Consider the following 26,320-nt stretch of genomic DNA (forward strand, 5'->3'; position numbering starts at 1 on the left):
ATCGGGTCGACAACAGTTTCTTAGTAGAGCAGGAAGCAGAGATCCATGGCACTCAGTTCAGCAGAGGTCGAGTATATGGCAGCAAGTTTAGCTGCATGCGAGGCTATATGGATGAGGAAGATCCTGGTCGGGTTGTTCGGGTCACACTTGGAGCCTACAATGATTTATTGTGATAACCAGAGTTGCATTAAACTCTCGGTTAATCCAGTATTTCATGATAGATCCAAGCACATTGACATCAAGTACCATCATATCAGAGATTGTGTGCAGCGGAGAATCATGTTACTTTCATACATTCCAACGGAGGATCAGGATGCTGATATCTTGACGAAGGCGCTCACCAGGAGAAAATTCGAATACCACCAAGGCAGGATAGGGGTTGCAGATAATCCATATCTTGTTGAGAGGTGGTGTTGAAAATGCAACAAGATGATGAAGCTTAGTGGAAAGGAGTCACCTTCACTAAGTGGGCCCGCAGGCTATTTTTGGCGCAAAGTCTATTTTTAGACTGTGTCTATTTTTAGACATATGGATCATGGTCTATGAGTTGCAGGATGCTATTTGTGGATGATTGGTCATGTTGGTAAAAATAGATGGACTTCTATTTTTAGACATATGGGCGGAGTCTATTTTTACACTGCCAGGCTAAAAATAAAATAGTGGAATATTATTAGCTCTTAATAATATTTGGACTATAAACATTATCTTATCCTCTTGGAGCACTTCAATTCGAGCTACGGATGTGGCACATGCAGCTGCCATAAGGAAATACGCTTTACTTCTGGGTTAGTTGAGCTATTGCATGATGGAATTCAGTTAGAACTCAAGAGATTGAGTTTGGTGGAGTTGATTGACGAGTTGATAGAGTTGTGTTCAGTTTGACTTGATTGAACTAGTTGTATTTAGTCTAACTGCAGAATACAGTAGTGATGAGTCATGTGAATTAATTATTAATTAATTCACTAATTATTAACTCATAAAGAAACTAAAGAATGCATCAGTTAACTCGGTGCATGGACAGTTCAATGGAGACAGGTGTTAGAGGTGGAGACTGCTATTAGTTGTGACTATAGTTGTGCATGAGATTTGCACATGCATTGATGGAGGTTGCCAATGAGGATTGCGCAGTACAAGCCAAGGAAAACAAGCTTGGATCATTCCTATTCTTACTTTGGATTGCGCAGTAAAGGCAGGCAGACAGCAGAGGAGATTTGAACCTGTGACGTGATTCAGATCTGAGCTAGTTTGTGTGTAGCAGGTGGAGATAGTACTGAGTACTTGTGAGGAGTATTGTACTATGTATTGTTACATGTTCTCTATCATTATAATATACAATTAGTTGGGGGTTTTCAGCTGTATGCTTTCCCCGGTTACATATTGTGTTAATGTGCGCACGGGATTGATGTTTAATTGTTTTTAATTCCGCAAAATTGATGATCAACGTAGAGGAGGTTATGTATTATGCATGCATTCCGCAATAGTGTATAATCAGGACAATCTCTGTGAATAAGTGTCATATTATTCAAAATTTCTACACTAAAAGATCATTGGGTAAGATGATTGCTCGAGCAAATTACTTCACTCTAAATCAAAGGTGTCAAAACTTCTCTAGCTTAACAACAAAATAAAGACTAATTCTTCTAGAGGTGCATAAGGAATGGTGACCATATTATTAAGGGGAGGTCTAATTTGTGTCTCATGACCAATTTTGATGTCCCTATGCTAGTAGTAGGGTCAAAATAGTGTAAGGACCACAATTTAACATTACTTAACACTTTTGTCCTGATGCCAATTCCACATTAGTCAAAAGTAGTGCAAAAAACCCACACATAAACCAATTAACAATAATTTAAGTCTACATTTGAACACCAACAATCATTTAATAGAATAACTTAAAAAGCACACATAATAATTCAAAATTTATTAAGTCATCAACAAGACCATCTTTTATTAATTCAAAGAACATGACAATCCATCAAAATTATGCTTAACAAATACAACAATCAACCTTATTCAATCATTTATAACTTTGATAATGAAACATTGCTAATTCATGTCCCCACACTAGTACTAAGATAAAAATATCATAAAAACCACAATTCAATGGTGCTTAACATTCTTGTCTTAACATCAATTCCATGCTAAACCAAATTTATGCTTAAAACTTTCATAATGATAACATTGTATAAATTTAATATCCCTACACTAGTACTACTATCAAAATAGTGTAATAACCACAATCCAAGGGTACTTAAAACACACCAATTACACACTAAGCTAAATATATATATATATATATATATATATTTTTAAGTATTATACCTATATACAAATTTAGAACTAAAATTAAAATAATGTAAAGACCACAATTCAATTATCCTACACTTTTTGTCCCAATATCAAATTCAATACTTAAAACAACTAACAACAAATTAGATACAACAATAGCTTCTCCTAGTGAATGCCAACAAATCATTAAATAGAAACATCTCAATAATTAAAAATTATACTCATTTTTATTAATTCAAATAAACACCTTACCTACCTGCCTTTACCTTAGAAAAACGATATAAATACCCAGAAGTATGCTCAGCAAATACAGCAATCAACTTTATCCAACCACTATATTAATGAAAGCCCTTACCCAGTTCTATCATTTTCTATAATATCACTTATTGCACTTTATTATACACATGCATATTATTAAAATCTGGTTCCATAACCAACCTAACTTTATTGTTCTTTATTTTATTATTCTTTATTTATATTACCTTATTTGTTACTCCCACAAGCAGCATTATTTTATTATTCACTCGTTTATCATTCTTTTATTCACCGGCACACCCATGTCAATTTTATTATCCACACAGACACCGAGACTTTCTCTCACCGACCCAAATGAGATATAAATCTGATGCCACGTCACTATAGAAGGACATAGAAATATAAATCTGATGCCACGTCACTATAGAAGGACATAGAAATATAAATCTGATGCCACGTCATTATAGAAGGGCCTAGAAATATAATTCTGATGCCACGTCATTATGGAAGGACATAGAAATTCCAACCACATTACGCATTGGGACAGGTGTCCCAATCCATCAGGAGAAAAAATAAAACACTAACCTTATCCAGTTATGGAGCGTTACAGCGAGGTGGAGCATAGTATCCTAGGCCTAGATAATGAGACCTCGTGGAAAATGGCCAAAATAAAGGCATTTGTCTGACAGATCTTGGCTTTCGCGCACTAAGATAGGAGGTTGCTTTGGCTTCTTCCAAGGAAAAAGGAAGTTTAAGCTTTGAAAAAGTTGAAGTTGACTGAAAGCATTACAGAAGACTATACGGTTTGAAGGACAGTCTAATTGGGTTTAGTGTTTCTTTTTAAGGACCTTTACCACCCTGTGCTCATCAGTTCTTGGAGGCATGGGCGTGGGATAATTATAGTTATAGTTATAATTATAATTATAATTATAATTGGGTTTGGGTTTGGAGTTTATTGTTAAATTTCTGAACGAATCTGTGCTCACCAGTACTTCACTCATGGGCGTTGTAGTTTCCTATTAAATTTTCCGCCAATGTCCTTATTAGTCCTTTGCGGTCAATGGTGCGGGATAATTTTAGTTGGACTGGTAGGTTTTTTTGCGTAGTAATGGTGCCAGATAATTTTAATTTTAATTGGACTGGTTTAATGTTTATAATCAGCATAAATTTATTTTAAATATAAATCTAATATGAGTTAAAAGGGATTTAATTTTTTTACATGCAATACAGAGCTAACATGAAACTAGAGAGATCTAATTTCTTTACGTGTAATTTTTTATGAACATTGAGCCAAGATGCTCATTCTACAGCGCAGTGTGATGTATTTTGAAGTGGCTTAAACATTAAAAGCTAATTTCATAAAATTATATAGCAGTTTAACAAAGTCATAATTTTGTTCAAAAAATAGTGGAAATTTTTACAAAATTTTGACAAAATGTTAGTAAAAATGTTGGGAAATCTTGATTACACTTGTAAACTTAAAGATTTTGAGTGCCCAACCATGGTTTATAGCAATAATACATTTCCACGTTAAAAAACATTTCAATATTTTTACAATTAGATTTTTTTTTTAAATAACCATATTCTAATAAAAAATGACTTTCCCAATAAAATTGTAACATGCCTAACAAAACTTAAATAAATATAACATTTTGGAAAAAATTAAAACACTTTTTTTTTCAGAAAGAAAAGCATTATATTTATATTAAGGCAATATATACATCATAATTCTGATGGGTCTCATGAAACAAGACCGCCACTGAGAGGTCAAATATTTTAGGAGAAAACAGCATAGCATCTAGAAAAGGAAGAGTTGTAGCATCACATAGGAACATATTGAAAACTTGAGAAAAAAGTCATCACCACCATTGACTCACTGTACTTCAGGAATGGGAAAAGAAACCCACAGCATTTCTGATTACAACCTTCAGGATCAAAAATATAAACTCTATACCCTCCAAGAACGTGCTGCAGTCATGAGATAGGAGGATAGAGTGCTGAGACAGAAGACAGCACATATTTGAAGGAAATGTTTGAATCCTCAAAAAATTTTAAATTCCTCCATTTCCAGAGGCACCAGATTGTTGTGGGAAGGATTGGGCGTTTGATAGCATCTTGTCTTCCCCACCAGGCAAAAGCTGCATCAACAGAAGTGAAGTTAGGGTGCTGAAAAGAAAAATACGAAACAAGATCATCCCAGATTTGTTGGGAGGCCATGCAATTGAAGAACATATGGAAGTTCGTTTCCTCCTCCATTTTGCATAACACACATCTGCTGGGACCATGCCAAGATCGCTTCCTCAAGTTTTCCCAAGTTAAATTCTTGTTGTAAAAGACAAGCCAAGAGAAAATGATCACTTTGAGGGGGCAGGCGAGCTTCCACCATAACACTGGGAAAATCTTTCTAGCCGGCTTAATTTTCTTGGAAATGAGATCCAAGTAATGGATAATTTGAGGTTATCCCAGAGGAACGACAATGCCTGAGGGATACCAAGATCAGCAGCATTCTTAAGCAGAGGATAGGGTCCTCTCCATTTATCAATAATCCTGTTCCAAGTGAAAATACCAGACCTGTGGAGATGAAACCAACAAAAGAGTCGAGACCAATGAAGATCTTCCTACCAGAAAAAATTCTCCATTTAAGATTGTCAAGAAAGTAATGCTCAATTCTCCTGAAACTAAGCCAAATAGCAGACCCCTGTTTGATACCAATAGAGCCAAACCTGAACCAGAACTCCAAGCTCCTTCCTTTTTGATATTTATGGCGGATAATTGCACTCCATGGATTTGTGTCAAAAATGCCTCTCGATAAGGATTTGCAGACAAGGACTTTTCCAAAAATCCTTATATCCTTCAGACCCCAACCACCCAATTTTTTTGGCAGAGATAAGAAGTCCAATTTTGAAAGATGGATTTTGCCTCTTTCCGCTTTTGCCCCCAGATAATATTGGCAGTGATTCTGTTCATGGCCTGATTTCTACCAATAACGTGATTAAAAATAAAATTCCAAAAATTCTTTTCAAATCAAATTAATTAAAAAAACAAAACAAAACATTATCATTTAAGTTTACTGTATTCTAAATGAGTTTGGAGTTTCTTATTAAATTTTTCCACCAAGCGGCACTCATCTGTCCTGGCAGGCAATGACATAACTTACATAATTTAAAGGGAGTTAGTATTTTTGTTTTGGGCTTTCTTAGTTTAAAATTTTGATAAATTAAAATTTTTTAAATATAAAAAATGAAATTGATTTTTTTTTTTACTTTTAAATAGTTATTTCTAATCATGAGGTTCGTGGTTATTGAACTAGTCACTTTAACTTGTTTTCCTAGTTTATAATTTTGATAAAATTTTAATTTTATTATTTTAAATTATATTTTAAATATAAAAATAAAAATGATTTTTTAAAATTTTAAATAGTTAAATTTTAATTATATAATTAATGGTTATCGAATTCTTGATTTTTAAATAGCAAAAATACTTTAATTAAACTAAAACTAAATCAACTAAACTAACTCGAAAAACAAATCAAATAATTAGATTATAAATTCATCAAAAAAAAATCAACACAAAAAACATGCACCCAAAAAGTTCAAAATGTTTTCTGATTAAACTACTACCTGCTTCTCTGGCATTGCAGACTGACAAATTTATCCGCAATCTAACTTGTTTGACATTGGGTTCCATCGGTCCTGGCAAGGAGGGGCACACTCTGCAAAAGGAGATTTTTTGGTTTTTCCTATTTAAATGTAATGATATATAATTTTTATATAAATTATAATTATTTTTTATTATTTAAACTATATTTTTAAATATAAAAATAAATTTATTTTTTTTTAATTTATATTATTATAAATTAACCAAAAGAATCAACCCAAAAAACAATTAAAAAAGTTTGGCTGCTTTCCTGCTTGTGCAGCCTAACAAATTTGTCAGCAACCTACCTTGTTTCCTGCCAGTGCAGCATAACAAATTTATCAGCAACCTAACTTGTTTTAGGTGGGGTACCATTTTGGATATGACTTGCTTTTCACATTGAGTTTTGCTCAGTATGTGACTTGTATGTAAAGAAGATACTGACACAGAGGAATTATTTGAATGGTTAAAAGTGGTTGGAATCTGGGTAAAAATATTTTACTAGTAGTGTTTGAATCATATTTTTGAGGATGGAAATGGATTCAGCGTCATCAAAAACTTCTCTAGGGCACCTAAAATCTTGAAATCTTGAAATTTGATAGCTGTAAATTGGATTTACAAAAATCTCTGCAAAATTTTCAAATTTTATCGAAATCTGGTAGGTTTTTCCATTATTAACATGGCAAAAAAAACAATATGATTAGACTTAGGCCTTGCGTATCTATTATTAATGGCCTAGGTTTCTGATTAGGCTAACTCTTTTGCTTATGAATAATCATCCAAGCCTAGAAATCCTGGGTCTTTTTTTTTTCACACGGAAGATTGAATACAATTTGTAATGACAAATTGAAAACAGAAAGAACGCAACGCAAACATAAAAGAGGAGAAACCCCTGCTCTTCTTGCAGCGTACCATTATGAATTTTTTGAACCTACAAACCCAAAATAAGGAAGTGGGAAACTTGACTTGAAAATTCAAATAGATAATATATAGAAGCATCGTATGAAGACACCTTGCCCCTTCACTTCAACTGGACTCTGTACATCGTAGAACACAAGAAGCAATAAAAATTGTATCGTGCTAATACCAGAAGTTCCAGGACCAAAAGCAGCCATAATAGTTAATAAGGCTTCTGCCTGGTTACAACAATAGGGCTCTGCACAACATGTTTCTCATCACTCCAAAGCAGTTGCCCAAATACTGTTTCTGAATTTCCCGGGAGAAGTTTCACGGGCTCGGCGCTGACGCTCAGCATGTAGCTCAGTTTCTCGTTTTTCTTTGTAAACTCGAGCTTCCTCGGCCTCACTGTCACCGAGACCCCTCTTGGAGCAATCACCGTGGCCCTGTAAGTTGACAGGGGAGGCCCGACATTGGTGACTGTTCTGATGAAGAATGTCGACAGGTTCGAGGCCCGGGTATCGAAAACAGTGGCAAATGAAGGGTAATTGAGATTCCCAGGCTGTGTTCCTCGGGTAGAGCAGCCTACAGTTCTACGAGTTATAGCCCTGATGGCTTTCTCAGTGTAATTTACGCTGCAGAGAAAGTTGACATAGTCATCTACGCCCAAATCGTAAACAAGCCCCGGATCCATGGCCTTCTGCGGATCCACGTGACCAGAACCGAAATCTTTTGCTGTGGCAGCGTTTCCCGTTGCTTCATCGATCAAGGGCTGGAGCCTATTGTCGTGAATGTAAGCAGTCGTCATTAGCGCCGATTTTATGGCTGCAGGGCTCCAGTCGGGATGAGCTCCTTTGAGCAACGCAGCAACCCCACTTACATGAGGGCAGGCCATGGAGGTTCCAGAAATTATATTGAACTCTGTTCGCCTTCGGTCAAACGAGAGCCCTGACGGACCAATAGCGTCGGTCCAAGCAGCCAGAATGTTCACACCGGGGGCTATAATGTCGGGTTTGAGAATCTCTACAGTTTCCGGATTGGGCCCTCTGGCGGAAAATGAAGCCACAACAGGAGCAGGCTTGACCCCCAATTCGGTTCCATGGAATGTTATGGCAGCGGTGGGACTTTTTGATGATAAAATGTATCGACGGATCGAATCCCCTGCAGCACTACCCACTGCAGCCGCAGGCAGCAAATGGGGATCTGCAATAAGCCCTTCGCCATCAGAGGCGGTGTTATAAAGTATCATTCCCACACCTCCAGCTCGCTTGACCACAGAACCCTTCACCACCCTGGGATTATTCCCGCGCTCACACAAGACAATCTTCCCCTTAATGACCTCAGGATCCAACGAACCTTCCATGCACAGTGACGAGGAATAAGCATCCATGCTCTCGGCTCGACCCGCATCACCTGCATACACCAGAGGAAACTGTCGTCCCGGGGCCAATCCCTTTCCGCTATACATTGACACACCCGGCATGACACTCCCGTCGCCCAGCACAATGTCAGCAGGAAAGCTACGATCCATAGTGCCGGCGCCCACCGTGGTTATCCAGGGAGCAACGTTAGTCACCGTCCCATCCCCGGGGCCGTTGTTTCCCGCCGATGCAGAAACAAACACCCCCCTCTGCACAGCACCGAAGGTGCCAATGGCAATGCTGTCCAGAAAATAAGGAACAACGCTTCCTCCGACAGACAACGAAATAACATCAACACCGTCGTCTACCGCCTTGTCGAGCGCTGAGAGTATGTCGGAATCAAAGCAACCCGACGACCAACAGACCTTGTAAACGGCAATACGGGCCTTGGGCGCCATTCCTTTGGCGATTCCCTTAGCGTAGCCCAGCATGCTCGCTTTGTAAACATATCTGCCAGCGGCCGTGGAAGCAGTATGCGTGCCATGGCCGTCTGAATCGCGCGCCGACCTAAACTCGGTGGTTTCGTTCATCGCACCGCTTGTTGCTTCGTAGCCTCTGTAAAAATACCGCGCTCCCACCAGCTTCCGATTGCAGAACGACTTGGGGAAACTGACCCCGCTCTCGCACTCGCCTTTCCAGTTCTTGGGAACAGGGCCCATGTCTTGATCGCTGAAGCTCCGCCGTTCCGGCCAAATACCGGTGTCCAGGACACCGATCACGAGATCAGAACCGTAGTTGGACTCCACCCACAGTCCCCCTCCGTTGGGCCTTTCAAGCCCGACGAACTGCGGAGACCGTGTCGTCTGCAGCTGGCGAGCACGATCAGGAAAAACAGCAAGAACGCCGGGTGTTTTTTCCATCCGAGCGGCTTCCTCCTCTGTTAGCCTTGCCGAGAAGCCATGCAACACAGTCTGATAAACATGAAGCAATCCATCATCTTCTGCATCCACAGACAACTCTGCCTTCAGCCCCTTGACAGCAGCAAGGCTCGATCTGTACCAGTGCTCGTTCTTGCTAAAGGCTACCGGTTTTGAATCCCCGTCAACTCTAACTATGAACGTCTTCCGCTCATCAGTACCATATCCGAACACCAGCAATTTACAGAGCACTACTAGAAACATTAGCATTATTGACATTTCAGAGATTTTCAAGGAAACCATTGTAGAATTCCGTTTCACAACCTGCATAATGAACCAGTTTAAACACATAATTAGTTTCCAAAAACCCAAGATAACCAAAACCCCACTAGAAAATAAAAAATCAAACCAATGCTACAAAATCAGACCTAATTACTTTCGAAAATCCCGTGATCAACAGAACCCCACTAGAAAATAAAAAACCAAACCTATGCTACAAAATTAAAACCAATACGTTTGATCAGACAGTCAAAAACGAAGCCGCCCCCCTTCTCAAAAACACTGCAAGTAGGTAATATTGGTGAATCTATCCATTAGCAAATACACAGGAACTGGAAAATGTTCCCCAAAGCATGGCTCCCAACACGCCTCACAGCACCAGAAACACAGGGAACAATGAATTCCAGAGCAATTTGTAAAACAGTTAGATTCAAACTGAAGAACCCAAATATAAATAAGTAGTTACAAGCACTTACGACGATTAAAAACCCAATAACTCCTTCCTGTTGAAGTAGGCCACTTCTCATTTACTTCATCGTCAGACCCATTAAATTTTCCCCAACTAGTACAATACCTCAACAGTCAATCGGACCAGACTGCCGGAAGCCAGGGAGCCGTCCGCTTATCTCAGCCATCTCCAAAGGCCATTTTCAAATGCCCATTCACCCTCATAGATCCAGCTGCCAGTGAAAAAAAGCTTCTTCAGCGCCTTCCCAAATTCCCAGTTCAGAGTGCCGTCGGTCACAGCCTCAGAACGAGACAGCATTTATTTGCAAATTAAGTAATGATTATTGCGAACAAAACTTATTCGTACGCGCACAACTTTTTCCAAACGCATTTCTCAACGTGCATCGAAGCTCCCGCTTGCAGTCCACCTCGATGATTCACAGCGGAGCAACTAAATAAGTTGACAAATTAACCATTTAATTTGTCCAAAATCATAATTTTGTTGGACTCAAGGGTATTCCATTCTAGAAACTTTGTTTCAAGTCTTTGAACTAAGATTATATCCCAATTGTCAAAGCTCCACCTAACCAAAATATATATAGCAATTACCCTGAATTAAATTTTTCTAACAACTTTTTCATTACAATGGGTGGTGGGCTAGTATTATGAATAAACAATTTGCGCTAGTCCTATGAATAAACTCTTTATCCATCATCATCTATACATTTAACAACTTACTCTTTTCATCTAAATTTCTTTGTGTATTAGTTTGGGAGGCAGTTCAACACAGAGTGATTAGAGTGAATAAAATGTAGTGTTATATAGGTAAAAAGTAGTCGAATATAATGTGATTAAAATGTAGACAAAATAATAAATGGATTCAAAATGGAATATTTATTTTAATGTATATCTAACAAATAGTAAAGAGTTAAAGAATTTTGTTATGGAGAAGTTTGGTAAACGCATATAGGAAAGAGAGTTGGTAGAAAGAAGAAGTATTATGTGCAGGTATTCAACTTACTTGTGATCTCCAACAAAAAGAGTACATTGGAGCTACATTCCGTGGAGAGCTAAGATGGCTCACTTAAGGACTAACTCACATCAACTTCGGTGTGAAACCTGCGGTGGAAGAGACCTAAAGAAGCTTAGGAAGAATGGATATGTACTTTTTGCACTTGTGGACAGTGGAATTGGAAAAGCATTTCATTTTGGGATGTGATGCTTTCATAGATATAAGTGGCAGTTACGATAGTATGTTAGCATCAATTCCTTGACATTGTCTTTTATGTGAGAGGACTCTTAGAAGATTGATTAAGCTCATCATCAATTTAAGTAAGAAAAAAATTAAACTGCAAAAGACAAAAAATAAAGACACCGGTAATACCATATTTTTAGTCTAGTAAACATAAAATATCATCATTCATATCAAAATATTTGAGGTTCAAATCCCTCAATTTAAAAGACAATACATAATCACCAAATTTATAATAATAAAGTCACACAAATACAAAACAAAACAGACTCAATTGTCAATTCTTATAATCGAAACAAACCTAATTACCAATTCCTATAATCAAAACATATAATCAAAATAGACAAAACATACCCAATTGCCAATTCCTATAATAATAAAAAATCTTAAATTTGATTATTCCCACGTAAAGCCGTTGGAACAGTATTAAACGTGTGATTAGCGAATACATAGCCGTTATAACAACCGCCCAATCTTCCCCACTGCATGAATTAGCCGTTACAGATCACACTAACCTCCTTTCAGTTCAACACTAAGCGGCTGTCGATGTCGATGTCCAGGTGTCGGGATTTTGAAAAAATGCCGACACAGAGAGGAGTTTAATAAATTCATAGTAAAATCAAAGCATAATTTGCTTTGTCGCAGACTCGCAGCTTGCAAAATTTGATTCGACATGGGATGGGAAGGAATTATTTTGCTTTTCTATTATAGTTTGTGAATGGGTATTAAAGTAGCGAGGACCATATATGGTAGGTATATATAGCCAGGTATTTAATCCTATATATATGAGATCATATATAGTAGTTATTTAATGATAGGTATATATAGTCTCGCTCATTTAATGTTTATTGGTGGGTTGTATATTTGTTATCGAATTATGAAGAAAAATATCGAGGGGGATAAATTGTAGGGACCATCAAAAGTGGCTTAAAAAAATTCAACAAATTTTGTAGAAACAGTGCGAATCATATTTTTGATGTTGGAAATAGATTTCGCACCATTAAAAATTATTGGCCACCCAAAATCTTAAAATTTGACAACTATAATTTACATTTACAAAAATCGCTGACAAATTTTATCAAAATCTTAAACTAAAATTCCATGATTTTCCGGGCAAGAAAATATGTTTAGACTACCGCCGAATTATTTGGTTTGGTGCGTATTGAAAACCTGCCTTGGGGGAAGGACTGTCCAGCTGTATGCACCTAAAAGACCGTGCCGTCGACATCTTGACTATTTCTTCCTTTTTATTTGCTTTTGCTTTCAGTTGTTCGAAACAGAGATGGCGTGAAGTTGAAGAGCTCTCCTAACATTCCAGAAGTGACTCCGACCAATTTAACCATCTGCTTTCAGGGTTCGTACGGGGTACCCCACACGAACCAGACGCGTTTCTCTTATTTTTTTTATTTGAATATGGATTTTTTTAAGTAAAGTATATCGCGTTTCTCTTATATTTTTCTTTGAATACGGATTTTGTTTCAAAGTAGATTACAGCAGAGGGATAGACAAAGACAAAGAGAAGGTATCTGAGAAAAAATAATAATAATAATGAGATGTCACTAGACCAGTGGTGTCCTCCCAAAGTCCAGTGATTAAAGTTCGAATCCTGCAGACAGGAAGAAGCAGTGGGATTCAGGTACAAGTTATGGATTGTTACGAGGATGATAAGACCTTCGACGGTGCCTTTCCAGCTGCAGAGATATACTGTGGGATTTAGGTGCAAGTTATGGATTTTTACTAGGATAGTAAAGACCTTGGATAATCTCTTAATAGCTACAGGGATATATTGTTGTAAAAGCATATGCAGAATTTTTCAAAATAGGGTAATGTCAATACAGGGGCTTAGTATAAAGAGGTGATTTTTTAGATGTTTTGGTTTGGTATCTTGCGACAATTTCTTCTTTTTTTAAAATGAAATTCGAATGTTTTATTGTTTAAATTACAGTTTATTTGAGGTTTTATCCTCCAAATTACAATTTTGAATAAAAAATGAATGCAGTAACTTCAAAACATGGAAAATTATGGGAATTTAACAATTTATTTACTTAATTTTTAATTGGATAATTAATTTCAAGTAAAATTTATTTAAAAAAGAGTAAATCAGTATAAATCCATGTTAAATGTGGATGTAATATGAGTAGAGATCTAATATGAGTAGAGAGGGATACGGGCTGTAGAATGAAACTTTCGGCTCAAAAAATAACTTCATCCTACTACACATACAAATATACAATACACGATTGAGCTATTAAGAAATAAATGTTAATACTTATTTATGTGACAAATTAAATACCATGGTTTAATTTAGATAATAATGTGCCAATTTGTTTATATATATATATATATGAACACAGTGGAGATAATGAAGAAGTTAGGAAAATGAGTTAGCTTGGTAATAAATTAAGGATCTTGTAATCATATGATTTGATTTAGATACTAATGTGCCAGTTAGTTTGTTTATAATATTTTCAATGGTAAAAATGATTAATAAAAAGAAAAATATATAAATATATAAAAAATATTAATTCAACAAAAGTGGAGATAGTTAAAAAGTTCAAAAAGAATAAATTAACTTAGTAATAAATTAAAGACCATGTAATCATATGGTTTAATTTAGATAATAATGTATCAATTTGTTTATAATATTTTCAATAGCAAAAACCATTAATAAAAATAAAAATAATTAAATATTAAAAAAATAGTAATCCAGCCAGAATGGAGATAATGAAGAAGTTAAAAAAGAATGAGCTAGCTTAGTAATAAATTAAGGACCATATAATCATATGGTTTAATTTAGATAATAATGTGTCTGTTTGTATTTTCAATAGCAAAAACCATTAATAAAAGAGAAAACAATTAAATATTAAAAAAATATTAATCCAACAAGAGTGGAGGTAATGAAAATGTTAGAAAAGAATGAGGTTTCCTAGTTGAACCATGTTACTTGCCAGAAGTACTTTTAACATCCAAAGCTAAAAAGAATTGTGTAACAAACATGAGGCCATGGTAGTTATTTGGCCTATGACATTTCGCAATGTTGTCATGTGAGCTTTGAAGTTGGTGTCGAAAGGCGAGAAGTAAGAGGAAATTAATATGGTGCATGCAAATTTAGGAAAGCGATCTCTTCTAAGTCATTGACGAAGGTTGAACATCTTCAAATAAAGAGGGCTAAGCATCTCTATCTTTGTAAGCCATGAATACCTAAAGACAATCAATCTTTGAAGAGACAAAGAGCCGAACTTTAATCTTGTAGGGAGATCATTTGAATACAAGATGGTTGTCAACATTAGGGTGTAAGGAATAGACTTAGAAAATATTATGGTGGAAACAAACTCTAAGCCTAGTGAGAGGGACCATGTGATAGTAAATAAGTGGAGGTTGGTGTGCATGGGTAGCTAGAATAGCCCATCACTATGTTGGAGGATACAAGTCTAGTGAGAGGGACCATGTGATTGTAAATAAGTGGATCTTTTTGTGCCTTAGTGGCTAGAATAGCCCATCACTATGTTGGAGATACAAGTCTAAATAGTATTGAAGATTGGAAGAAGGTGCATTTTGAGGCTCAACCCATGTGGATTGGAGATAAGGTCTACAAACGTTAATGTGAATACCATTGTTCGTCTCACCATTGCAGAAATAAAGTACATCCATTGAAATGGAATGCAAGGGTGGTAGGTGATATCAAAATCAACAAGGTGAAAAGAGGAAGAGGCAAGCACTCACATACCAACATGAACTTATCTCACTGTATCCTTGCTCTATATAAGAATTGAGAATAAGTTATGAATATCTAAGAATACCACTTTCTGACTTGCCCATATGTCTAAGGTTATTTATCATTGTCACCACATGAAATATCATTGAAGTAATAAGTGAGGTTGTGTCAAATTCTACAAAAATGATAACATGAGAAATTGATCACTTAGAATGAAGAGGTTGGATAACATCATGAAAAGCACTTTCTCTATCATATTTCAACATGGTCCCTAAGATTTGGACCCCAAACCTCACACCCATACTAGAGGTAGGTGTGACCAATGATTGAATGAGTTAGATCTTTAACTAAATGTCCTAAAACTAGTGCCAAAAACATTGTTTTCAAGGATGAGAAGAGATGCATAGCCTTTGATCAATATATCCTCTATTACTAGAGTCAAGGTAAAGCATGGTTCAAACAAGACGACCCTCACATGTGTGTAGACAAAGAGATTACCTTATGTTGAAAATGGCAACAAGAAATGCTAAAAATAAAAGTGCTAAAAATAGCATTGCTATAAATAGTAGTTCAGGTACCAGTGCTGGACTAAGCAACAAGAAATGAAAAATGGAAGTTCTAAAAATAACATTGCTATTTTTAGCAGTTCGGGATAGATTCCTATTTTAGTTAGTCCCTGAACTAAAATAGTGAAGTAAAATTCGAATTTGATCTTAGCAATTGTTTGTAAAATAATTAATTAATTCATCTTGAGTTAATTAGTTAAGGAAAATCAAACATGAAGTCTATGTGGGGACATGCAACAGGTTCTCCGTTGATTGAGGAATTTATCCATCAGTTAAAGAGATAAGGATGAGTTGTAATATTGAGTTGTAATTAGTTGGCTCAGTTAACTAAGTCAAGTCCAGTTAGATTAATTCAAACAGGTTGTTGAATTAATTGTGAGTTCAGTTAGTTAATGCTTGCATGCATGTAACAACTGCTCTCCAGCTAACTGAATATTCTCTCATAAATAACTCATGCATGTCAGTTCAGACAGAGACCCAATTGAGATCAGAGAAGGAATAGTGTACTATTAGTTGGATGAATTTTTCCTATAAAGGAAACTCATCCATGTAGAAGAATTTATCTCCTTCAGGTTTGTGCAGTTATTTTTGAGCCAAGTGAGTAGTGTGAGGTGGGATTTCACACAAGTGGAAGCACTAGACCCCAGGAAAAACTGCGCAAGGAAATAGGAGGCTTGGAGGGTAGAGGAGAAGGTTGTGAGAGCCTTTGACTGTCTATGAGCGGTATTTTTTGATTGCAGAGAGAGCAAGATAGCTTGAGCACTGATTCATTTTGTAACTTGAACAAGATTTCCACTTGTATGATAATACAAAGTTGGGGTTTAGGTTGAGACTTTCCCCGGGTTATTTCTTCTGTGTTATGTGTGATTGATTTCTCATTCTCAATTATATGTGTTCTCTTGAACTTTCTCAATTCGATCAAGCTTCCGCAAAGTGTTGTAGAAGTAGATATTGTATTGTGTTTTAGTATATTGCATAATCTGTTGATCTATAGTGGGAATTTCTACATGGTATCGGAGCAAAGGTGATCAAGGTGAAGAACTGTATACAAGAAGGAGGAGTTCGAAGGTTGTGGTTCCTGAATATAGAAATCGAGTTCTTATCACATCTCAATTTCACCAATGGCGTTCAACGGTTTAAGACTTGAGTATGCCCTTGATGGCAGCTCGAATTATATAGCCTGGAAGGATCACATGGAGGCAATATTAGAGGATAACAGTCTAAAGGACTTCATTTATCAAGAATTCCCCAAGCCGACTGATGCTACTCAACTGGCGGAATGGAAGAAATGTGTGGCTAGAGCAAGGAGAATCCTCCTGGAGGGAGTTCGAGACCACATTGTCTCGAGCCTCCATGGGAAGGAGACACCATTTTTGATGTGGAAAACATTGAAAGATCTATATCAGTACAACATCAATCAGAGGAAGCTTGCACTGAAAGACAAGCTTTGTAAGATCAAGTGTGGAAAGGGCGACATGATCTCTACATATATGAACAAGCTCACCACCTGCAGGTATGAGCTTGGAAGTGTAGGGATCATGATTGCTGATGATGACATGGTGAGTCTTGCACTCCTCAGTCTTCCTAAGAGCTGGCATAGCTACCAAGATTGGTTAATGGAAGAGAAAAACTGCCATATTGGGAACGACTTTGTTTAGATCTGATGCAGGCGAAGATAAGAAGAAGCACCAGAGATGGATCTTCTTCATCCAAGGAGGATGAAGAAAATTGTGCCTTAGCAAGTAAGGCGAAGAAGGTGAAGGAGAAGGATTCTCATTCCAAATCCAGTTCTTTACATGGTGGGAAGAAGTTTGACAAATCAAAAATGTGATGCTTTCGTTGTCATGAGGTGGACCATTTTGCTACAAATTGTCCACTGAAGAAATCCAAGAATGGGTCCATGGAAGGATCAGAAGGTGAGGCACTGGCCTCACAGTTTGAGTTGGATTTCACACTTTTCGCATGCATGGTTTCATCCATGGTGGGAAATGGTTGGTTTCTTGATAGTGGAGCTTCTTTCCACATGACTGGTGACAAGAGTTTGTTCAGTACCTTAGAGGAGAAGGATCTCCAGATGCAGATCGCGATGGGTAATGATGAAAAGTATAGTGTCTCAAGTGTAGGCACAATTGTTTTTCAGAGGGAGCATGGAGCTCGCATTACCTTGACCGATGTCAAGTATGTACCAGGACTGAAGAAAAATTTGGTGTCGATCGCAATGCTGGAAGACAGAGGCTATGATGTAGTCTTCAGTAAGGGAAAGGTTTTCCTTCAACACATCACCACGAGACAGGTGAAGCAGATCGGTTCATGAGCGAAGAACCTGTATGCTCTTGAGGTTCAAGATGCATGCAAAGCCTTGAGGAGCAAGACAACTGATGGAGACTTGGTGGTTGAGCGGGAGAGTACATTACCTCTCAACATGCAGCCACAGGAGAAGTCTCAGACGATTGTGGAGGAGCCACGATTGGTAAAGCAACTTCAGGAAGTTATGGAGTAGCCACAACTGGGGAAGCCAAGAGGAGACGGAGTGGAGGCATCCACTCATGCAGAGACCTCCAGTAGGGGGAAATTTCAAGCCAAGTGGGTAGAGGGATCACATGCATCCATACCTCCAGGTTGAAGGTGGGGCGATGTGGAGTGATCGTCCCTAAGAAGGCTGGAATAGGAGTAGGATCTTTGAGGTACCCAACCTCTTTGATTAGACCTTGCTACGGGAGCCCCAATGAGGAGTAGCAGGACTGACTGAGTGGGTAGAGACAGATGCGGATGGAGCGGCAGAGAGAGCTATAGTGCAGGAATACCAAGACAGCGTAGAGCTAGAAAGGTGCAACAATGCGAGAGGCACAAGAGTGCTGCACCAGTGCAGGATGGCACAGAGAGGTGTGCAACGGTGCGAGATGCATGGAGTGTTGTAGTAGCTCAGAGGTCAGAGAGGGAGCACTTGTCAGCGGCAGAGGGAGCTTCAGCATCAAAGGATGTTTCTAGCCCAACAGGGAAGTCAGTTGGGAGATTTTTTTGTTTCTAGAGTTGCTGGAGCGTTCACACTTGGAAGAAGTGTTGCATGTAGAACATTCCAAAGGTTCAGGATCGGGTTCGAGTTGAATCCTTTCTTGTTGAGAGGGAATGTTGAAAATGGAAACAAGAAATGCTAAAAATAGAAGTGCTAAAAATAGCACTGCTATAAATAGTAGTTCAGGGACCAATGTTGGATCGAGCAACAAGGAATGAAAAATGGAAGTGCTAAAAATAGCATTGCTATTTTTAGCAATTCGGGATAGATTCCTATTTTAGTTAGTCCTTGAACTAAAATAGTGAAGTAAAATTGGAATTTGATCTTAGCAGTTGTTTGTAAAATAATTAATTAATTCATCTTGAGTTAATTAGTTAAGGAAAATCAAATATGAAGTCTATGTGGGGACATGCAACAGTTTCTCCATTGATTGAGGAATTTATCCATCAGTTAAAGAGATAAGGATGAGTTGTAATCAGTTGGCTCAATTGACTGAGTGAAGTCCAGTTACATTAATTCAAACAGGTTTTTGAATTAATTGTGAGTTCAGTTAGTTAATGCTTGCATGCATGTAACTGTTGCTCTCTAGATAACTAAATATTCTCTCATAAATAACTCATGCATGTCAGTTTAGACAGAGACCCAATTGAGATCAGAGATGGGACAGTGTACTAAGTTGGATGAATTTTTCCTATAAAGGAAACTCATCCATGTAGAAGGATTTATCTGCTTCAGGTTTGTGCAGTTATTTCTGAGCCAAGTGAGCAGTGTGAGGTGGGGATTCACACAAGTGGAAGCACTGGACCCTAGGAAAAACTGTGCAAGGAAATAGGAGGCTTAGAGGGCAGAGGAGAAGGTTGTGAGAGCCTTTGACTGTCTATGAGCAGTATTGTTTGATTGCAGAGAGAGCAGGATAGCTTGAGAGCTGATTATTTTTGTAACTTGAACAAGATTTCCACTTGTATGATAATACAAAGTTGGGGTTTTAGGCTGAGGCTTTCCCTGGGTTATTTCTTCTGTGTTATATGTGATTGATTTCTCATTCTCAGTTATATGTGTTCTCTTGATCTTGCTCAATTCGATTAAGCTTCTGCAAAGTGTTGTAGAAGTAGATCTTGTATTGTGTTTTAGTCTATTGCATAATCTGTTGATCTACAGTGGGAATTTCTACACCTTACTCTCACCTTTATGAGTAAGAATCACATTACTTGCCTCCCTTTTAGGGATATTAAGGCCATGACTTTTATTTTCCTTGGATTAACCCAACCCTAATGAGTGTTACATAAAAAATTGATCAGATGTTAACTTATCTTTGGAGGCCCCACAATGAGTTAAAAGTGAGGATAATGTCATCTACAAGTAAGAGAATATCAATAGAGACTTTGAAGAATAAACAACCATTTGTGGCACCAACTGAATCTAATATGATTCCCTCTAACTCATCAATGTAGAGTCCAAATGTGTAGGAGAGAGTGTGCAACCTAGTTTAACTCTTATAGTACTCTAGACCTCCTTTGTCTCACCAATCCTCTTATAATACCGTATCAACAATAATCTCATAAAATGGCATCACAATGAGACCCCCATGGTGGAATATCTAAAGCTTCAAGCCTATCAACTAACGAACATTGAGAGATTGTGTAAATACCTTGTGGAAGTCCACAAAGTAACATAATGTTTTATTCTTGTTTTCCTTAGCCTCATCAATAATGGAAGTCAAAGTAAATATATGATCATTGGTAACATGGATCCTCCTTGATCTTGATCATCCTTTGGCATTCAACGTCTTTGCCTCCATTCATTTAGAAAAATATATGTCTAACAATGTGGAAAAGATCTTAGCCAATGTATGGCCAATAATAGTGCAATAGTTACTAGGATCATTTTGGTCTCCATTCATTTTTGTAAATGGGATGGATGATATGGGTGCTCAAATAATGTGGAAAGTTATCAGTCACCATGTCATTAAATAATGTATTAGTATGGACTACTAAGACTTCAATGCTAAGTCATATTTGAGGTTCTTTGCAATGTTGGCTTTGTTGAATTGAACCTTAAGAATTACATATTGGATTAGGTGGTCAAAAAAGAAATGATAATAGATAGGTTTAAAGTCAACTCCAATGCTTAGTGATTTTGATCATTTTATAGGCAAGAGGGGTAGTCAAACCAAGTAGAGATATTGACTTTTGCATACAATGATTTCTCAATGAGGAAGTCTCTTAAAAAGAATTTGGAGGTGAATCAAATTTGGTTGAGTATAGTTATATATTTGTTCAAGAGATAGATTCTAATTTTCCTCTTAAGATTGATCTTATATATTTTATGTGTTTTCTTTGATTTGAAGAGTTTATGCATAATAATATGTTTGTTTGGGCTATTAATTTTTTCTACAATTTGAAGCATACAAAGTATTAAAAGTGTAGTTATGATTCCTAGTATGATGAAGATGGAATGTGGGAAGGTGTTATGTAAATAGGACGAAATGTCCTTCGTGAAGTGAAGGGAGAACTCAAATGGATAATGAGTATCATAAATTCAAAGGAGCCTCCTTTTTAGGAAGTTCATGCTTTTCTCGTTGACTTGATGATCAAATCGATGATCATATATTGATAGGGTCAATTGACATTGGCACTATGTGAAAATTATATCACTGTAACATCTAATTTACTTTTCCTACTTATTCTTTAATAAGTTATTTATGGAATTCCTTCAATAAACATTAAAATAAATTTTGCTGCACATATCACACCGTAATACAAAAAAAAACACATGTACAAGAATCAACACATTGACATAGATATTTTGGACAATAGTCCCTGGAAAAACCCAATGTGGGAAAACTGGTGCAGCAAGGGAGGATTTTATTATTCAACAATTCTTCAGTACAACAAGGTGCCAAACTAGCTTACCTTCAGAGAGAAAAATTCTCCAACACTTCTCCTAATCCCAACATCAACTTGGTTGACCTCTGTGTGGCTCCCAGACACTCTGTGTCAGCCCCTGCTTGACTGCGTCAGACTTGGGCCTCCCTACATCTGCCTGAAATTCCCTGGGTCTACCTCTCCTACCTCAGCATTGGTCTCCATTGGTTGATCCCTTCTCTCTGTTCCGTACTTGTTGCCTCCTGACTGCTCACCAGACCATTACTTCAAATTTCTCAGCTAACCCCACTCCAGAAATTGAACTGACTGGTCTCCCTCAATGTGTCCTCCAAGTGACCCTCAAGCCTCCTTTTATACTTTTCTCATTGACAAATCAACGATCGAGATTAAGTCCCTAATCAATGGCTAAGATTAACTCTGGCTTGATCCATCACTTTTGGACCCTTCTAACACAGTTTTATATTAATTCACATTAATATTTTATTTTCCCTAAGTTTAGACTTAGGGACTCCATTAAAAATATTAATTATTTTAATATCTCCCAAAAATTCTAGAATCTGCCCAAACCATTTCTAGGTATTGGAGATCTCATGTGCTTTAGCCTCCACCAATTTTCATGGCTAGATCACATCCGATGCTACCCCAGATCAACACACTGGAGGGGGTAGCGAAGTGGAACCTAAAAGGACAAGACAACATGGTGAGTGAGGGGAGAAGGTGTGGAGGATACTTAAAGATCATGTATTTTGATAGTGGGATCCTATTAACAATAACATAGTCAATAATCAAAGAGCTACCAATGAAAATAAATCATGTGAAGCCCCTAAAACTTGGAAAGGATGTGATCTAAGCTAACCAAGGGTTTGCCATAAGGTGCCATTTCTTTATCAATTGAAGTATTGTGGAAATAATCTTCTTGAAAGTTCACTTCCTAAGTCATTAATGGGTTTGAGTTGAGGTCATGCCTTTTGCACTACATGTACTGAATTTTGGCATTGAAGTTTCCTAGAAGAAGAATGTCTCCAATAGCAATGACTTTAAAATAACATGTTGTAGATTTGTGAAAGGAAAGCCACCAATGATGGCAATGGAAAAAAGTATGGCACTAGAGGAAAGCAACATGCATTGAAGAACAATTTCTTAATATGGGTTTCCTTGCTAAGGATACCCACAGGAACCTAGCATTAACGTTTAAGTTTGAAAGTTGAATAAAGGGAGATAGGTAATCTTTGTAAAGGCAAGTGATTCCACTAGAACCTTTCAAGTGAGGCATTGTTTTGGTCTTCATAATAATAACAAAAAGCACCATCTTGAAAATCCAGTGCCTAAATAATCAATTTATCTAGGCAGGGGTCATAACTTATGCACTCCATGTCATGATTTATTTCATTAGGGTCTCTTGGAAGAAGAATGCCTCCAATAACCAATAATTTTGATATTTTAGGATGCAAACATGTGAAAGGAGAGTTGATGTGTGTAATGGAATAAGATGATGACACTAGAAGAAAGTAGCATGGATTAAAGAAAAGTTTCCTAAATGGTGTTTTCTTTACCAAGGACACCCATAAGAACCTAACATGAACATTTGATATTTCAAGTCAAATAAAGGAGCTAAATAATGTTTATGAAAACATGCAATCCCTCTAAAAGCAATGGGAACCATAATTATTTGTTAGATTGTGAGGCCCTAAACAATCACAAAGTTTGAGACCACATAGATATGAGTTGTAAACCTTATATTTGATGAGGTGTTGTCATGATCCATTGATAAGTTGTCAGTGAGATCTAAATCTAGAATGGTCTAATTGATGTACTATAAATTCAAATCATGAGACCAATATGATGGGTAAAAGAATGGCATAAAGCCTTTTTCACCACTCTGCTAACCTTGTCTTGTCTTACTTGTTGAAAGGATCCAAGTTGGAGCTTTGGATCAAGAGAAGGATCACAATGAAGTTAATATTTTTACAATATTGAAGTGTCCTAGATCCACTTGAAATCTAAATAAGGGGGTATAAGGACATTTGACTTATTTTATAATTTTTTGGATGTGTGATTCTCCATATCATGTCTAATTTTGGGACATATTACAATTTCTCAATTTCTCAAGGGGAAACAAGGCGTTCAAATCAAATTGATCATTGCACCATCCAAATTCAAGGATAAACCATTCAAATTTACAAAGGGTAAAGTTCTAAATCCTTACAAAATCAACTGTGAAATTTATCATCAAGATCTGCCTGAAATTGAATAAGGAGGTCGAAATTCAAGTCATTCTTCTCATTAAATCATTGTGTAAATCACTCTTTAATGTGCATGATCAGTAGTACATGAGACCATAGGGTGATGTAAATCAAGCAAGTGTGACACACAAGCATATAATCAAGCGAGTGAGTACAAGCAAGCATAACAAGTGAGCATAAGAAAAATGTGTAAAGGAGGAAATCTTTTACAAAAAGCATCTCAGGAAATAAAGGATTTGCAGGAGTACAACCATGAATTGCAAAATCAAATTAAATTGCTTGAGTGGAACCTAAACCAAAAACAAAACATAGTTGATCACATTGTTGGTACATTATAGTCAACAAATGGAGAAGCAGTCTGCGACTATAGAGTTTTTTAGTCTGTGACGAGGGTTTCTCGCCAAACCATCTATTTTTTGGTGTTTTCTAGCATGCAATAGGAAGGGAACTTGTCACTATCTACAGGTTGGAAAACCTTGGTGGTCGGTGGAGAAATAGATGCAAGAAGCAGGAGAAAAGATGATTTAGTTGAGTACAGGTATGACTCTAGAGATTTTCAGTCTATTTCATAATATATGCCACATCAGGCAGTTGAGGTGGAGGACTAGGAAACAGCTGTCCCTATGGATATGGGAAACATCTCTATTATTTAGTCTCAGGAGATGGATGTGTCTGAAATGTTGAAATATGTAACTAGGTTCAGTCTTTGTAATGACATATGTAACCATGATTTTATGTATTTGATGTAAAGAGAACATAAATTCATTATTGTTGTTCTTGAGGCATGGGTTTCATGTTCAAGGAAATTTATTTTATAGGTCAAGCACATATTGAGTGCTTCTAGGGCTTGTTATTTAGTCTATAATTCAATTGACTCATTTTCATGTATTGAAGACCCATTGGGGCATGTTACATATTGTAAAGAAAAAATTATTTGATTCAAAAGACCCTCCGATACCTAGTCATGATGCAAAGATCAAGTCGTCCTACACATGTGAACAAGCCGGCCTAAAAGGTGCAATTTGACCTAGCAGAAGGCCTATATATAAGGGATACCTCATTTTGGGCACTCACTTCATTAACACAAGTTCAATCATAAGAGAGAGAAAGGTGCAAAGAAAATAAGGACGAAGATAAAAAAAGGGACGTGATTTTTGGATTTGTTTTAGGCTACTTCTCTCCACGTGTCTGAAAGTATAAGGGAACTTATTGCAGCAGAAGAGGATGAGTTGCAAAATTTGAGTTAGGGAATTATCAAGGACACTTTTCAAGCCGAGTTCTCTAAGAGAGAGAGTTAACTAAAGCGAATAAAAAAGGAGGAATAATTTATCATTGTTTTTCACACTTGAAGAGGCTAGGATTAATGTAGAAGATTTTACTGGGTAGGCCGAAGTTGCAGAAGAATCTATTGGGAGGTCGAAGCTGCAGAAGAATCTACTCCGAGGTCAAAGTTGCAAAAGAATCTACTAGGGATTGAAATTTCAAAAGTTGTTGGAAATAAGGAAATATTTGACTTGGCCTTGGAGGGTCTTGGTTAAGGGTCATAGGTCTTGAAATTTATCAATTAAATTTATATAAGAAGAGAAGAATTCTTAAGGGTTTTCCTATCAGTGGAAGAGGTTTTGGCCCTGGCTGATTGCCTATACCTTGTGTCCTATTGTTTCATTGTTCTTTATGGTTCGGTAGTTGTTTGATGAAAATCACATAATAATAATCAAGCTGAAAAATAATTTAATCAAGATAAGTAAAAAAGGCATCACAAGAAGTTATCAAAGTAAGAGAAATCACCTAACCTAGCTACTCTAGATTTCTCAACATGGTATCAAAGTTGAGGTGACAAGACAAGGAAAGGCATCTTAAAGGAGGACATTCAAGGGCCGGAGAACTAGAATATCATCAAGTGTATAAATCATAAAGAATGACCATTCATCTCAAGGATTGTCACATCTCAAAGAAAGAAGACCTCAAAAACCCTAGCTCATCCAAAGAAGGGTTATACACTTGAAGTGGTCTTAAAGAAAAGATCTATAGGACCCTACATCCACTTAAAGAAGGACTACTCATTGAAGCATCTTGAAGTCTATACATCCAAGGGAAGAAAGAAGAGGTGTTTTCATCATCATCAAGGAATCAAGGTGATCTCCCTCTCCCTTAAGGATCACTTTTGAAGGAAGGCAACTTCATCAAGAAGACATCTTCTATTATCAACATCATCATCAAAATCAAGAAGGCATCGGGTTGAAGATATTGTCATCAAGAAGCATATTCACTTGAAAATTAATTACCTTTCTATTTGTTATTTAATCTTCCATCAAAATGACTTAATTTTTCTAGGAAAGCAACAAATTGGTTGGGTCATCAAACTTTCTTGCATGGAAGAAGAGGACAAATTTGATCCTCATATAAAATGAAGTTGTTGAACATGTTAAGGGCTCAATCACTAAACCTCAAAACTAAGAAGCTCAAGCCCTATCTAAGTATATGAAAGGAGAAATTACAGCTCAAATGATCCTTATAGAATCCATCAAGGATCCCCTCATACTATATGTTACAAAATCGAAGACA

General features: G+C 37.0%; 1 protein-coding gene across 3 annotated transcripts; it reads right to left on the bottom strand.

Annotated features, from left to right (window-relative positions):
* Nucleotides 1-7,051: 7,051 nt before the first annotated feature.
* On the bottom strand, nucleotides 7,052-10,473 carry LOC149175397 (subtilisin-like protease SBT1.5). Of its 3 annotated transcripts, none has more exons than XM_089419630.1 (2): nucleotides 10,111-10,473; nucleotides 7,052-9,679 (listed from the first exon to the last, which is right to left on the bottom strand). In XM_089419630.1, exons 1-2 carry the CDS (start codon nucleotides 10,159-10,161, stop codon nucleotides 7,301-7,303), a joined length of 2,430 nt encoding a protein of 809 aa, XP_089275756.1. In that variant the 5' UTR covers nucleotides 10,162-10,473; the 3' UTR covers nucleotides 7,052-7,300. The 3 variants fall into 3 exon arrangements, with proteins under 3 accessions (XP_089275756.1, XP_089275757.1, XP_089275759.1); XM_089419631.1 differs by lacking the exon at nucleotides 10,111-10,473 and adding an exon at nucleotides 9,870-10,075; XM_089419633.1 differs by lacking the exon at nucleotides 10,111-10,473 and adding an exon at nucleotides 9,844-10,075.
* Between the last annotated feature and the right edge of the window lie 15,847 nt (nucleotides 10,474-26,320).

This window comes from Pinus tabuliformis, chromosome 4_1 (genome assembly GCF_031772625.1).
Source record: "Pinus tabuliformis cultivar Carrire ecotype Pingquan chromosome 4_1, CPIR1, whole genome shotgun sequence".
NCBI lineage: Eukaryota > Viridiplantae > Streptophyta > Pinopsida > Pinales > Pinaceae > Pinus > Pinus tabuliformis.